Source organism: Artibeus jamaicensis, unplaced genomic scaffold (assembly GCF_021234435.1).
Source record: "Artibeus jamaicensis isolate MK-2021 breed Jamaican fruit bat unplaced genomic scaffold, CSHL_Jam_final contig_525, whole genome shotgun sequence".
NCBI classification, from domain to species: Eukaryota; Metazoa; Chordata; class Mammalia; order Chiroptera; family Phyllostomidae; genus Artibeus; species Artibeus jamaicensis.
Window position 1 is genome coordinate 6,810,582 of NW_026521874.1, and position 13,311 is coordinate 6,823,892.

The window sequence follows — 13,311 nt, forward strand, 5'->3', positions numbered from 1 at the left end:
ACAAGTGTTTTGAGTGCTGACGGGGGTTGGGGGGGACGTTCATTCAGAATTCTTATGCTGTTCTTATGGGAGAGTAAGACTGATAGCCTTGCGTCATTGGTAAAGGCATTTGGAAGGCAAGCTGTTCAAAGGTCGCTTTTGTGTGTGCGTGCGCCCATCCAAATAAATACCTCTTTAGAGGACAGTCAGAACTGAGTTGGTGAGACGGTGCCAATTCGTTCTCTGTGAGGACAGAAATGCCATTGACCAAGTTTCTCCCCTGTACATGAAAAAGGCGGACTTGTGTCTTTATCATGGATTCACATTTCTCAGGGGTTCTTCAACTAGGAAGCATCCCAGGGGGGGCCTGATTAAATGAAGAATTTGTCATCGACATGGCAGTTATTCCCATTCCAAAGGAGTGCGACATTCTGGACAACTGGAATTAAAGACATTTTGCAGGACGAATTCACTTACCAGTTCGCTGCTCTGTACTGCCTCATGTATGTCCTATACGACCGATTCACAAACCTGAATTTGGGGGTTTTAGGGAAATGCCCAGTGCCGGTCCGTAAAGTGGCGTGGATTGGGACCTCCAAGATGCTCAACTCTGGCAATCAACTCAAAGAGAGAGACCCTTCAGAAACCCAAGTATCGGGGTGTTACCTACAGCACGGCCGATACCATTTATTGATGAGTTGGGATTCCTGATGGTTTTTCTTTCTCAATGCTGGCACAAATTCAATGAAAATGAATACCTCCATTCCAGGGACATAAACCAGGAGATACACAGACTCAGCTCCATCACACTCAAGTTCAAGAGATTCTAAATACCTCGAAATGAGCGAGAGAGGGCAGATGCGGTGAAAAATTCACCTGGAAGACCACACTTCCTTACTTCTTCTAAGTTCTTTTCTTTGCAGTCAGTAGAAAGAACAGGAAAAATAATGGGTATTCAAGTCCCTTGTACTTTTTAAAGCACATAGTATTTATTAGGCATTACTTGGCACACAAATATACGAAATGAGTACTTAATTCTCACCCTCCCCCCCCAGCAACATAAAAAGACAAAATCGCTTGAAGACACAGTTACAAACACTCGCACTCTCTCACGTACTTGGACATACTCAGTCTCTCACATTACCCTGTTCTTTTTATTAGGGTCAGTTAAAAAAGAATTTTTTTTTAAAAATCAAGAAAGCAAAGCACATTCGAAAGGAGAAAAAAAAAAAAGAACGCAAGCTTGGTTTTGAGTATCAATAAAATTAAAAGCTCTTGGCCAGCTCCCATGCTGGATTTCACGTTATTACTTAATTAGAACTCCTATTTATAAATAAATAGTACCAGTAAAATATTACATCTGAAGAACCCTGCAATAACGTTTTACTTACACACTTTTTTTTTAACACGGTTTCTGCTTTCCATAACCACAGCTGGGTGTCGGCGTTTGGTGTGATCTCCTTGGAGAGAACTGACCGGTGAGCATGTCTTGCCTCTTCGCGAGGAATGGTGGGTTTTGCTTTTGCATCCAGTTGGGTCGTCGAGAGGTTTGGAGGCTGGGGCTGGCTTTGTGTTTTATCAGGACGAGTATTTATTTTGGCTTTTTCACCGCTTTTGTGAGCACGGGGCTTGCCCCTTGCTTATCACAGTTCTGCCCGAGTGTAAAGCAGGGCTTTTTAAGTTTTTCAGAGCAAGCTTTCTGGCCCAGGAAGCTATAGGCCACACTTTAGCGACAGATGGCTTGGGAGGACCCAGAGCGGGGAAGACGGGAGCGCGGAGTAAGATATGGCGCCGCATGGAGTCCAAGGTTATCCTGACTCCCCCCGAAATCAAACTGGGCTCCGTGACGAAGGGGAAGGTAGGGCCTGATCCGAGAAAAGCTGGGCACGTAGGGGACCTTTTCAGAAACAGTACATGGCAGAGGTAGGTCATTTCTTAGTCAAGGGGAAGGTGGCAAATTTAGATTTGAGGGGGGTGGTTTACAGGAAGGGGTCCCCACAAGTACAGACTTGGAAACATACTTGCCTCAGACCTCCCCCAAAATAAGGGACTGGGTCCCGTTAAGAAAGTTGAAAGAAAAAAATATATTATTATTTATTATATAACAATGTCAACATTAACACCAAGGCAGGAAAAGACCCCAGCTCCACATTAGGGGAAAATGCTCAATGAGGCGAGACTTTCTGAGACCAAAGGGGCGAATCGGGGGGAACCTGGAACGGTGGCATGAACGCGGCCCACTGAGGAGTGTGGTGGCGTGGGTGGGGACGGGATTCATCTTTTCCATTTTTTTTTTTTAAGTTTTGAGATGAAACAACAAAGTCACATTTTTTGAATTGTGGTTTCGGGCTACTGATTAGATCAGTGGGGGGGGGAGGCTCTTGAGTGCAGGCGTGAACATGGGGGTAAAATGGAGAGTCTTGTCCGTGGGGTTCTCTCTGCTACTGCCTCTCTGCCTCTCTCCCGCACACTCTCTCTCTCTCCTCTCTCTCTCTCGTGAACGTCTGTGAGGAAGCGGGCCTCCCTTTAGCTATTCTCGCTCCACTCCGGCACCATGCCGACCCCGTGCACGGAGTGGTACTGGTGTGGGGACAGGGTCCTCGGCACGCCGTGGGAGTAGAGGAACTCAGACGGCTGCAGGCTGCCGGGGGACTGCAGGCCAGTCTGAGGCCCGCACTGCCTGACCACAGGCTGGTGGGCCACGGAGGTCTGGTGCTGGAACATCCCCTCTCCGAGCTGCGGGGAGCCGTGGTTGGCGATGCCAGCCAGCCGGGGGACCAGGGGCCCCGAGGTGAAGTGAGCGGAGAAGTGCTGGTAGGGCAGCCTGTCCATGGGCTGCACGGTCGTGACCGTGCAGCTACTGTAGGAGGGCATGCTGGGCCACGTGTTGCAGCTGATGTCCTCCAGGCTGGGCACCGGCTCGCTGGGGGGCGCGGAGCTGGCGTACATGCAGGCCTGCCGCTGGGCCGACTCTGTCCTGTAGGAGGCGCTCAGGCCCTGCTGCTGGGGGTAGCTGGGGCGGTAGAACGGGTCCTCTTCGCTGGGCGAGGTGTCCATGTAGGGCTTCTTGTAGGGGTGGTCAGCGGTGGAGCACTCTTCATCTGCTGAGACAGGAGGAGAGAGAGCCATGAGACCGGGGCCGGCCCCCGGGCTGCTCAAGGCAGGGACAGCCGTAAGTCACGTGTCCGAGACTGGAAGCCCCGGGCTCCGTTCTGCTACAAAGAGGGGGACTCTCACGGTGAGGACCTTGGCCATGGACTTCTAAGCAAACACTGATCTTTCTGAGCTCAGTCTCTTTGTCTGCAAAATGGAAAGAGTCCTAATAGCATTTTGCAACACAGGAAATTGAGAATGAAACAAGAGAACATGTGTGAGTTAGTCCAGAGCTTGGTACAAAGAAACACTCAAGAAATAAGAGTTATCATTATTTAAATTATCTTCCTCCCCCCAGACTAAATTTGCATAAATTCCATGAAGGCAGGGCATTTCCAGAGCCCACTTCATACCTGGTGACAAAAAATAATAATAAAACCAACGATAGCAGCGAAAACAACACATAGTGTTTGAAGTACTCCCCCTGAGATAACACATTTCACCTTCATAACCCCCCAGTGAGATGAGTCCTATTATTATCCCCATTCTGCGGAGGACAGAAAGGAGACGCAGAGAGGTCAGCAGATCTGCCCAAACCTCGTAGAGCCGAACAGCAGTGGGTTTAGGTGGGATCGGAATCCGTAGTCTCTGCTCTCCGACACCATGCAATACGGAGAAGGCATGCCGTACCTGTGTGTGCAATGGACGGAAGGACAGATGGACAAATGGATGGGAGCGTTTCCAACCCCTTTCCTGATGCCTCGCGCCAGCCTGGGCCTGGCGAGTGTCTGCTGAGTCAGCACAAATGACCGAGTCGCCGTTTTGCGGCTGAGCAAGCCCCTTCCTCCCGTTCTCTGGGCGCAGGTGTTCCCTAGCGTGGGGCCGCGGGGACAGTGCCGACCCCTTCATGCTCGCTGACCGCTTTAGGAACTCTCAAAAGGGTGGGCTCCCTCCTAGAAAAATGCACTGAAACGCAAAGTTGGGGGAGTGGAGGGTGCATACCACTTCCAGGGGCTCAAGGACCCCCTCATATCCAGACTCCAGGTTCAGACGTCCAGACCTGTCTGGGACTGAACCTGGCTTTTCTACTGCCTGTCTGTGGGGTGTCGGCATCTGCCCCCACAGGGACTGATTTTCCTCATCTCCAAGTCAAAGTCAGTCATCCTTCCTCCACTGGGCGGCTAAGAATTCAGTGAGCTCGAGCGTGTAAATGAGCTGCTAGGGTGTTCCCGAGGGCAGCCCTTGAGAGAGGGGGACACCACGACCAGCCTCGTGGCCGGTCCGTCTGGAATAACACACCTCCAGGTGTCTCCTCTGGGGGAGCCGTACTTGGGACTTTCTACCGAGGGGCAAACCTCCCACTCGGATTCATTCCCGAACTGGAGATTTTTCTTTCCTCATCTTCCAAGCGCTTTCTAATCCATAAACGTTCAGGGCTACGTCTGTCATTAGGGGATGTGAAGAAAAATGAAACACCGGGACATCCCTGCCACGCACGGTGGTGGTGGGTGGCACGAGGGCAGGACGCCGGACTCGGTGATGGGAGGAGCCGTCGCAGAGGGAGCAGCTGCTGAGGGACCTTCCTCTCATCTCCTAGCCCTTCCCCCGGGCGGCTGCTCTCCCTCCTGCCTCACAGGCAGAGACTGAGGCCCCAGGAAGTAACCGACCCGAGGTCCTGCAGCTGGGAAGGACGGAGGCTGGAGTCAAAGCCAGGTCTGACCCACTCTGCCCGCCACACCTTGCTACTAGCTCTCTCGGTTTCTGCTACCCAACGCCACTCACCCGTCATTCAACAGGTATTCCCGAAACCCGAGTGCCCAGATCCTGTGCCAGGTGCTGAAGACAGAGCGGTCAGCAGGTAGTGACAGTCCTGCTCTTGGCACACATCCGTGGCCCTTCTCCATTCTTCCCGGGGCACTGAGGGTGGGAGGCTGACCCTCTGTGACCAGGAGGGGGGTCCTTGGATATAAAGTTCCCAGCCAGACATTCACCCCACAGTAAATCCTTGGACTTTGGACTCTGTTACAAAACAGCTCCCCAGCTGGGGTGGGGCAGCCCGGGCATGGGCTCCACCCCACATCTCCTCCGGCATCATCCTCCACAGATAAGTCAGACGTCTCCCAAACAAAACATGGCTACGCTGGGGCTGGACCCACGGAACGGCCAGCAAACGTATTTTCAGCTAGACTCTTTCTGGGACACATCTGGGACCCATAGGACGCCCGAAGATGTGTCCAGACAGAGAGTGAAAAGGGCAGCCACTGTGTTCTGTCTGCGTCACGCCAGATGGGTGAAGACATCCCCACTTTTCACTTTTCGACTGGGCGTTCCTTTGGCATCCTGAAGGCATGGCTACACTCCACTTTTTTTTGTTGTTGTCTTGGTCGCTTCCTCCCTTGATTTCTTCCCTCCATTCTTGCTTCCACCCCCGGATCCATAAATCGGAATGTTTCCATTGTCGCCGGATTCAGAACCTTTGGGTTTTCCGTTTAACCAGGGCGTTCCCCTTTGCAATAATAGAAAGTGCAGCTGCTGCAGGGTACCCTTGGCAAGGGGAAAAAAAAAAAACAACAAAAAACCCAAGGCAAAACTAACCATTCCCAACTTTCTGATCCCCTTCCAGATTTGTTACAAGTAAAAAAAAAAAAAAAAAAAAAAAGGAAGAATAATATGAAAAGGGCTGGAGCTCATTTTGGAAAATCATAAAATTACACATTCCAGGCTTTAATACCCCAAAGGTCTGATGCAGAGTCCTAAGAAAAGCTTGGTGCTGGCTCATCGATGAAAGCGGGTCCGGAGCGTTCTCAAATTCCTCTTGAACCTCACCACATTGTAAAGAAACTCCAAAGCAAGCATCCAAATTTCAGGTTGTGATAAATGCTTTGCATGTCATCTCTGCGTTTATTTTGGTCATGGACTGTTTTCTGTCCTCTGGGCCAGGGGGAGGCGGGTCCTGATAACTGATCAACAGCAAAGACCCCCCCCCTTCCCAGCCTAGTCGTGTTTACCTTCTATGGTGAGGGAAGGGGCCATGGTCTCGGCTCGAGTCCTGGGTGAGACAAGGCCACTGCTCGGTCTCAGAAAGCCACGTGAGAAGAGCGGTCCTGAACTCAGCTGCGGATCTCGGAGGAGCAGTAAAGCTCTTCCCGATTCTGACCACCGATCCCTGCAGAGTCCTGGGAAAAACCCCGGTCCCTTGCATTTTCCTGGATGCTATTGCTTCTGGGGAAAAGAGGCTTTAATGATGAATCCAGAACAGAGATTTTAGGGCACAGAGTTATGCCTCTGGCTCTCGCTGGTTCTGTGACCTTGGATGAACCACTGGGATGATGCCAGTCTCAGCTCTTGACTATACATGATGATAATACAGAAGTTTCATGTAGGAACTGAGATCATCAGAAGGGCGGTCTAGTTTCTGTCCATCTTCCTTGCACATTCAGGTGTTTAAATCTTCTCTGTGTAAATAACTGGGGGGCTACTCTCTTTTACCGCTTTTCTCCCTTGGAAGAGTGGACAGATGGCTTTGTGAAGGTCATCCAATACTTGAAGGTATTTGGGTGGATTCCAGAGCTGGGAAACACACAGCTGCTTTCAAATTACTTTCAAATCACTAATCCCATTGAACAAATATCATCACCATTCCCACATGGGTCATTTCCCTTGGCAACACGACTTCATCTGGGCTGAGACCAGAGAGGTAGAGTGGTGAGCAGCCACTGTTGCTGAGTGCAACACAGAAGTGGAACTATAATCCAGGCCTCTGACTCACCAAACAGTGCTCTTTGTGCTCCATAGTCTTAGTCTCTCAGCTTTCATGAAGCTCATGTTCAAAGATGAAAGGGGGTAACCTTGGACCAGATGGATGGATGGATGGATGGATGGATGGATGGATGGATGGATGGATGGATGGATGGGTGGGTAAACAGATGGATGCATGTGTGGGTAGATAGATGGAAGGATAGATGGATGGATGGATGGATGGATGGAATGGTGGGTGAATGAATGGGTGGGTAGATTTTAGTTCTTAGCTTAAAGTAAAAGGGACTGCAATAGTATTGTGAGAATGTCCTTGATTAGGAATCAAAAGACTCCAGTTCAGATCTCAGCCATTAGCTGAAGCCATTGAATTTATTTACTTGCTTATTGTCTGTCTCCCCCAGTGGAATACGAATTTCATGATAGCAGGAAGCTCCGTCATCTTGCTCTTATCCCAAGCACCCATCACAGTGTCCAGTATAAAGGAAATGCTTGATCATATACGTTTGATGAATGCACCCCAGATCTGCCCTCACCAGTCACATAATGTTGGCAATTTAACCCAACCCCTTAGTCCTCTGCTTGCCCCTGTGGAATGGGGATGAGGAGCAGCTCCCCTGGCTCAAAGACCGCGGTGAGGATCCGGGGAGGGGAGCCCCATGAAATTGCTGTAGAAAGCACACAGCACTGAGGACATGCACCCTGCAGAGCCCTTCACTGTGTGCAATTCCCCTTTCCCTCCCACCTTGGACTCCCCTTTGAATACCCAGTGCAATGAAGGGCTTGCCTAAAACCTTCATTTGGGTTGCCTTTGGTTTCTAAAGTGGTGGGGGCCGGTCAGGGTGGGATGGGGGAAGGAAGGCAGACAAGTGCTCTCCCAGGCCCTGGGGTCCCAGCTGTGGTTGAGTGGCATTGATAAAAGACCTTCCCGGCTCCATCCATCGGGATAGATAGTTTGGAGACAGCTGGGCCCAAACACAAGGAGCCCTCTGGCCTGCCTGGCCCTTTGACATTTCATTGCACTGGCCTCCTGGGCTCATTGGAAAGGAGACAGACAATGGGGGGAAGTCAGATAGTGAGTGGGGCAGCCAGGGGCCAGGGGAAAGCCACCCATGGAGTTATCACTTAACGGGAATCCCAAACTGGAAGGAAACCTCCGCTGATTCTTTATCACTTTACAATGGAGGCTGATGATGAATTGCTTTCTCTGTCTCTCGGGCAGGCAGGACAGACAGCACTTGGCTGGAATGTTCCCTGTCTCTGGGAGCTTTCTTCTGGGGGCGGAGGAAGGTGAGAAGGGCAGAGGTTTCTGGAAGGGTGAAGGGACCGCCGCAGGGTGCCTGTCCCAGGCACTCCCAGGGCACAGATCGTGGTGTGGATTTGGGGCGGGGCCACTCACTAGGTGGGTGACACGGGGCTGGTTCCTCAACCTCTTGGAGCCTCAGTTTCCGCATCCGTGAAAAAGGGGCAATTCTTCACTTTGTTATCTCCTGCCGTCACCGAGTCCTGATGCCACCCACATCTCCGGCTCTGCTCCCCACACCCCCCGTCTGAGCCACCATCAGCTCACGCCCCCAGGCTCCCAACAGCCTCTCACCAGAGCCCTGGTGTCCATTCTAGTCCCCTCCTATCATAGCCAAGTGACTGCTTCAAAACAAAGTCTGAACCCCGTCACTCATGGGTTTAAACCCCTGTGATGGCTGCCGGTCTGGTGTTAGGATGAAATCTAAAGTCCTCAGGACAGCTCACAAGGGATGACTTCGCGCTGGGCCCTGGCTTCCCCTCCCTGTGCTCAGCCGCCCTGACCTTCTGGTCACTGCCCAAGGTGGGGGGCAGACTCCCCATCTTTCGAGGGGCTGTGTACGTGCCTAGACACCCACTCTCTCCCCCTTCTCCTACGCAACGACAGTGCTGAGCTTAAATTCCTTCCCGGTCCCCTCCCCCAGTCTGAGACCCACTTTCTTGCTCCTTAGCACTTTGTGTATCTCCTTTACGGCGTTCGATCACCATTCGTACCAGACAATCGTATAATTATAATGTCTGATCTGCTTGTGACAATGTGAGCTGTGCAAGGGCTGGACGGTGGCTGGTTAACGTTCACTGAGCATTTACATAAAGTCAGGCCCTGCTTTGGGCCCTTCACGTGAATTATCTCATTTCATCCCATAACAAGCCCACAGGGTAGGCACCACTGTTACCCGCATTTTGCGGAAAAGGTAGCCAAGGCTCAGAAAGTCAAAGCAACTTGCCCAGGGCCACACAACTGGAGAATGTCCACTATGGGGGCATCTTGCAATGGACCAGCCATCAACTCCAGCCTCCCCAGTGGCCACCTGAAGTTGACCTTCCGTTCACGCAAGGACCCCACAGAGTTGCCCCTGAAAGTCAATGGCTCCCATGATCGAAAGCGGTTCACCGGCCTTCCGTTCGAAGTCCCCCCACTGCATCCTCCAGGAATGCACTTATAAGGATGCTGCTATAAATACTGAACCTAAAAAACGCGCCTTGATTCTTTTTAACTTCTTCCTCCTCTTCTTTTGGTCTGGCATTAATTTAATAGACAGAGCTCCTAATTCAAACCTGGTGAGCCCTTAATCAGCCCGCTTGACCCAGTCTCAAAAGCAAATCTCCCGTGGGGGATGCAATTTTGAGATTGTAGCCGACAGGCAAAGGGGAAAGGACAGAGTGGATGGTTCGGGGCCCAGGCAGAGTCTGCAGACCGGGCAAGGGTTCAAATTCCAGCACATGATTTTGCCTTTCTGAGCCTCAGTTTCCCCATGGGTAAAGCTGGTTCCTAGAAGCACCTTCTTAATAGTGTTCCTGAAAAGGCTGCGGTCTGGAACCTGGGCAGGACACCCCTAAATATAATAGGAAACAGGATCTCCAGGCAGGGACCTGTGCTCCATGAGACATTTATAACCCCCGCTCGTGCCTGCGGAGGCAGACATGTTTGCAGGCATCTGGTCCCCAGCCCATCCGGCCGCGGACTTGCTGGGAGTCGGGCCAGGGGGCCTGTTGGGGTGATACTGTTCAGGCCTTTGAGATCCAAGGAGCTTGGACAGGCTTCAGGTAAGTCTGGAGACCTCAGCCTCCCCTAGGTCAGCTCCCCAGCCAGGGCTTGGACCAAAGACAGGTCTTCCCCCCTTCAAAATGCAAGATGAGTAAATGTCAAACAGTCAAACTATGAGTTTCCTCACGTAACCCCAGCCCCAAAGAAGGCTACCAGGGCTTTGTGTCCATTGGTTCTTATTACTGAGCTTGCTCGTAAGGGCCAAACACTGGGCACTGCACTCCCAAAGGTGTAGTGTTTGCTATTGAGGTTTTGAGACACAACAGGCCACTCCAAAGACCCAGACTTGGGCCTGCCCAAGCAAAGCATTGAGTCAACCCCGTGCCCAATACAATCATGATTTCGCAACATCTTCACACCAAGCCTGCAAGACAGATCCAATCATAAGCCCAAATGCACAGATTTTTTGAAAAAATTGAGGCATAGAGTCCCTGGTTGATGTGGCTCAGTTGGTTAGAGCATCATCTCATAAACCTAAGGGTCTCAGGTTCAATTCCCAGTCAGGGCACATACCTAGGTTACAGGTTCGATCCCCAGTCAGGGTGCATGCAAGAGGCAACTGATTGATGTTTCTCTCTCATAGGGATGTTTCAGTCCCTCTCTCCCTCCCTTCTCCCTCTCTTTAAGGTCAACAAGCTTGTCCTTGGGTGAGTTTTTTTTTTTAATGAGGAGTAAAGGAGTTAAGTAACTGACTCCTAATCATAAAAATTTGCAAATGGCAAAGATAGAATTCACCCCAATTATCTGATTCTGAAGACCATGGGCATAACCACTTGGCTATATGGTCCCATGCCCCTGTATCTGATTTCCCAAGCCTTCACCAGGTGAGCAGAGTTCCTCTTTGCTTCCTTTAGGGACATGCTTTCCAGAATAATATGTGCCACTGACACAATCATAGCTACCACTGACTAGGTGCTTGTAAGTATCTGGTGCTCTACAAAACTTAGCACCATTTACAAAGCAGGAAACTAAGGCACAGAGGGGCTAGGACACCCTGCCCGAAGTCACACAAGAACCTGGTGGCCGAGGTGAGACTTGAACCTGTGTTTCGGGGCCCCGTTACCCTCCCTGTGCTCACCGTGCCTGTCTGCAGCTCACACCAAGCTGTGGTTCTAGTAAAGCTGAGCTCAGCCACGCTGCCCCTGACACCTGCTTTAATTCAGGTTCAGAAAACGGGCCACCAGACATTTCCTTCCTTCATCTAGTCCCTTGGGACTCAAAGGACCAAGGAAAAGTCATCCATTTGTTATTTGGCAAAGGAAACTATGAATGTCTTACACACCAGCTTAGTAGATTGAAAAAAAAAAAGGATGCAAAGAAGAGGAAATCGGTTGTGACCCTCCCTCCCTTCCCCTTCCCTTTCTTCCCTGCCCCTCTTCTCTCCTCTCCTCTCCTTTTTCTGCTGATTTTGAACTGGACAGGAAAGAAGAGCTAAGAACCTGCCCAGGAGAAACCCTGGCATGTGAGCTAAAGGGGCACATCCAGTTAGAAGGACACTCCCAACAACACGGCTTGTGATACAACCAGCAACGCTGGAAGTGACCTTCCGGTCTGCTAGCGAGAGTGACAACATACACTCACTTCATTTTTTTCAGGCAATACTTCCTCTTCATTGGTTTAGAAAAAATGAGTCCTGGCTGATACAGCTCAGTGGATTGAGCATGGGCCTGTGAAGCAAAGGGTCACTGGTTTGATTCCCAGTCAGGGCACATGCCTGGGTTGCAGGCCAGGTCCCCAGTAGGGGGCGCTCGAGAGGCAACCACACTGATGTTTCTCTCCCTCTCTTTCTCCTTCCCTTCCCCTCTCTCTAAAAATAAATAAATAGAATATTTTTTAAAAATGAGGCAGCTCCAGGTTTAGATATCAACATATTCTTAAGTTTTAAAAAAACGCAAGTTGCAAAACACGTAGAGTTTGATATCAGTGACTGAAAGTAAAAGCAAAACTTTTTATGTATGTGCGTGATCGTGTGTCAATGAAGAAAATAAATCTGGATCCTTCACATGAGTTTTCCCCAAGGAAGGGGCTGGAATTGGGGGAGGACATGTGTTGCTGGTATGGTTTGAATTTCTTACCATCTCACTGTATTTTTGGATTGTTTACACTTTTAAATGAATAAATGTAGTCCTGTGTACATTTTGCACCCCCCGCAAGGAAAGAAAAGAAGTAGAGAAAGAGGCAGGTTGGGCGGGGGCTGTCACACTCACCTTTCCTCTTGGTGCAGTGGTAGATTTGGCCATGCTCCTGGGGCAGCGGGTACGGGTTGGGCGGGGGCAGAAGGTCCTGGGAGGGTCCGGACACACCGTTCTCACACTGGTACTGGGACCCCAAGTTGGACGAGGTGGAGAGAGCTCGAGGCTCACTGCTGAAAGGGCTGTGGTTGGAAGCCACTTTCTGTCTCACCGTGCTCCGAGGAACCACGGGATATTCTTTACTGAAAAAGAAAAGATGGGAAACAACATAGATTGGCATCCTGATAGAGATTTCCCTCCCTACTGGTCGAACCATGGGGTCAAAGGATCCATCAGAAAAGTCACAGAAAAAGAAACAAAAGGGTCTTTGATGAGCAAAGTGATCCAATTATACTCAAGTGCATCATATGCCTTGGATGTACACATTTGGGCACTAACTTTTCATGCCTTATACATTAGGCAAGTAGGTTTATGAACAGTCCTATATGTATGTAGAAAGGTAAATGAGTCAAGAATGGTAGCTGACCGCTAGGATAGTCAGGGATGATGCTAGGTTACCCTAGTCTGTACAGGTGGCTTCTTGGGCCTTAGAATTTCCTTTTGAGCTGCTCTGCTTGTTACCTCTGACAAACTCCTCCATGCCTCTGTTTTCCAAGGAATAATAAAAATTCCCAGTTCAAAGGGGTGTCGAGAGAAGCAGTGAGCAAATACACGTGAAAAACTGAACGAGAATGAGTGCTTAACAAATGACAACTATCATCATTATATCACTGTTAATATAACTGGTTTCCTTGGCTAGCTATACATTTTATTTCATGCATTCAACCGGATTATTCTAAGAATTAATCCGCAGTTGTCACCGGACTTGCAGTGAGCTCCATGGTATGAAATGGGTTCAGAATCCCTGCCCTGAAGAAATACGTATCAGTAAATCCCAAATATGGTTGATTTTTGCCATGACCCAGAACCAACTCTTCTTTAACTTACTGCATTTCCTAAATTAGGTTTTTATCCAAATAAGTTCAGCCTCACTCTGAGCAATAATATCTGTGAAATTATGAGCTTGTGATGCTAATTATAGCTTCTCTAATGCTATTAAAATAAATCCTTATTAAAATCAAAGAGTACACCTGAAGTCATCTCATGTAAAAAAAAAACACTACAGCTCACACATTCCGAAGGTTGCTGGCATCAGCCCATTTTACCTCTCCATGACCACGG

At 49.9% G+C, this 13,311-nt stretch overlaps 1 protein-coding gene across 6 annotated transcripts in view; it reads right to left on the reverse strand.

Annotated features, from left to right (window-relative positions):
• Window positions 1–2,044: 2,044 nt before the first annotated feature.
• Window positions 2,045–13,311, reverse strand: part of TBX5 (T-box transcription factor 5) — a 79,355-nt gene continuing 68,088 nt past the window's right edge. For 5 of the 6 annotated variants that reach the window (XM_053669603.1, XM_053669598.1, XM_053669600.1 and 2 more), the window contains exons 8-9: window positions 12,106–12,332; window positions 2,045–3,083 (exon numbers count right to left, since the gene is read on the reverse strand). In XM_053669603.1, the coding sequence (XP_053525578.1) occupies window positions 2,506–3,083; window positions 12,106–12,332 (805 nt within the window). In that variant the 3' untranslated portion in view covers window positions 2,045–2,505. The remainder of the gene's footprint in view (window positions 3,084–12,105; window positions 12,333–13,311) is intronic. The other variant, XM_053669599.1, reaches the window with a different exon arrangement.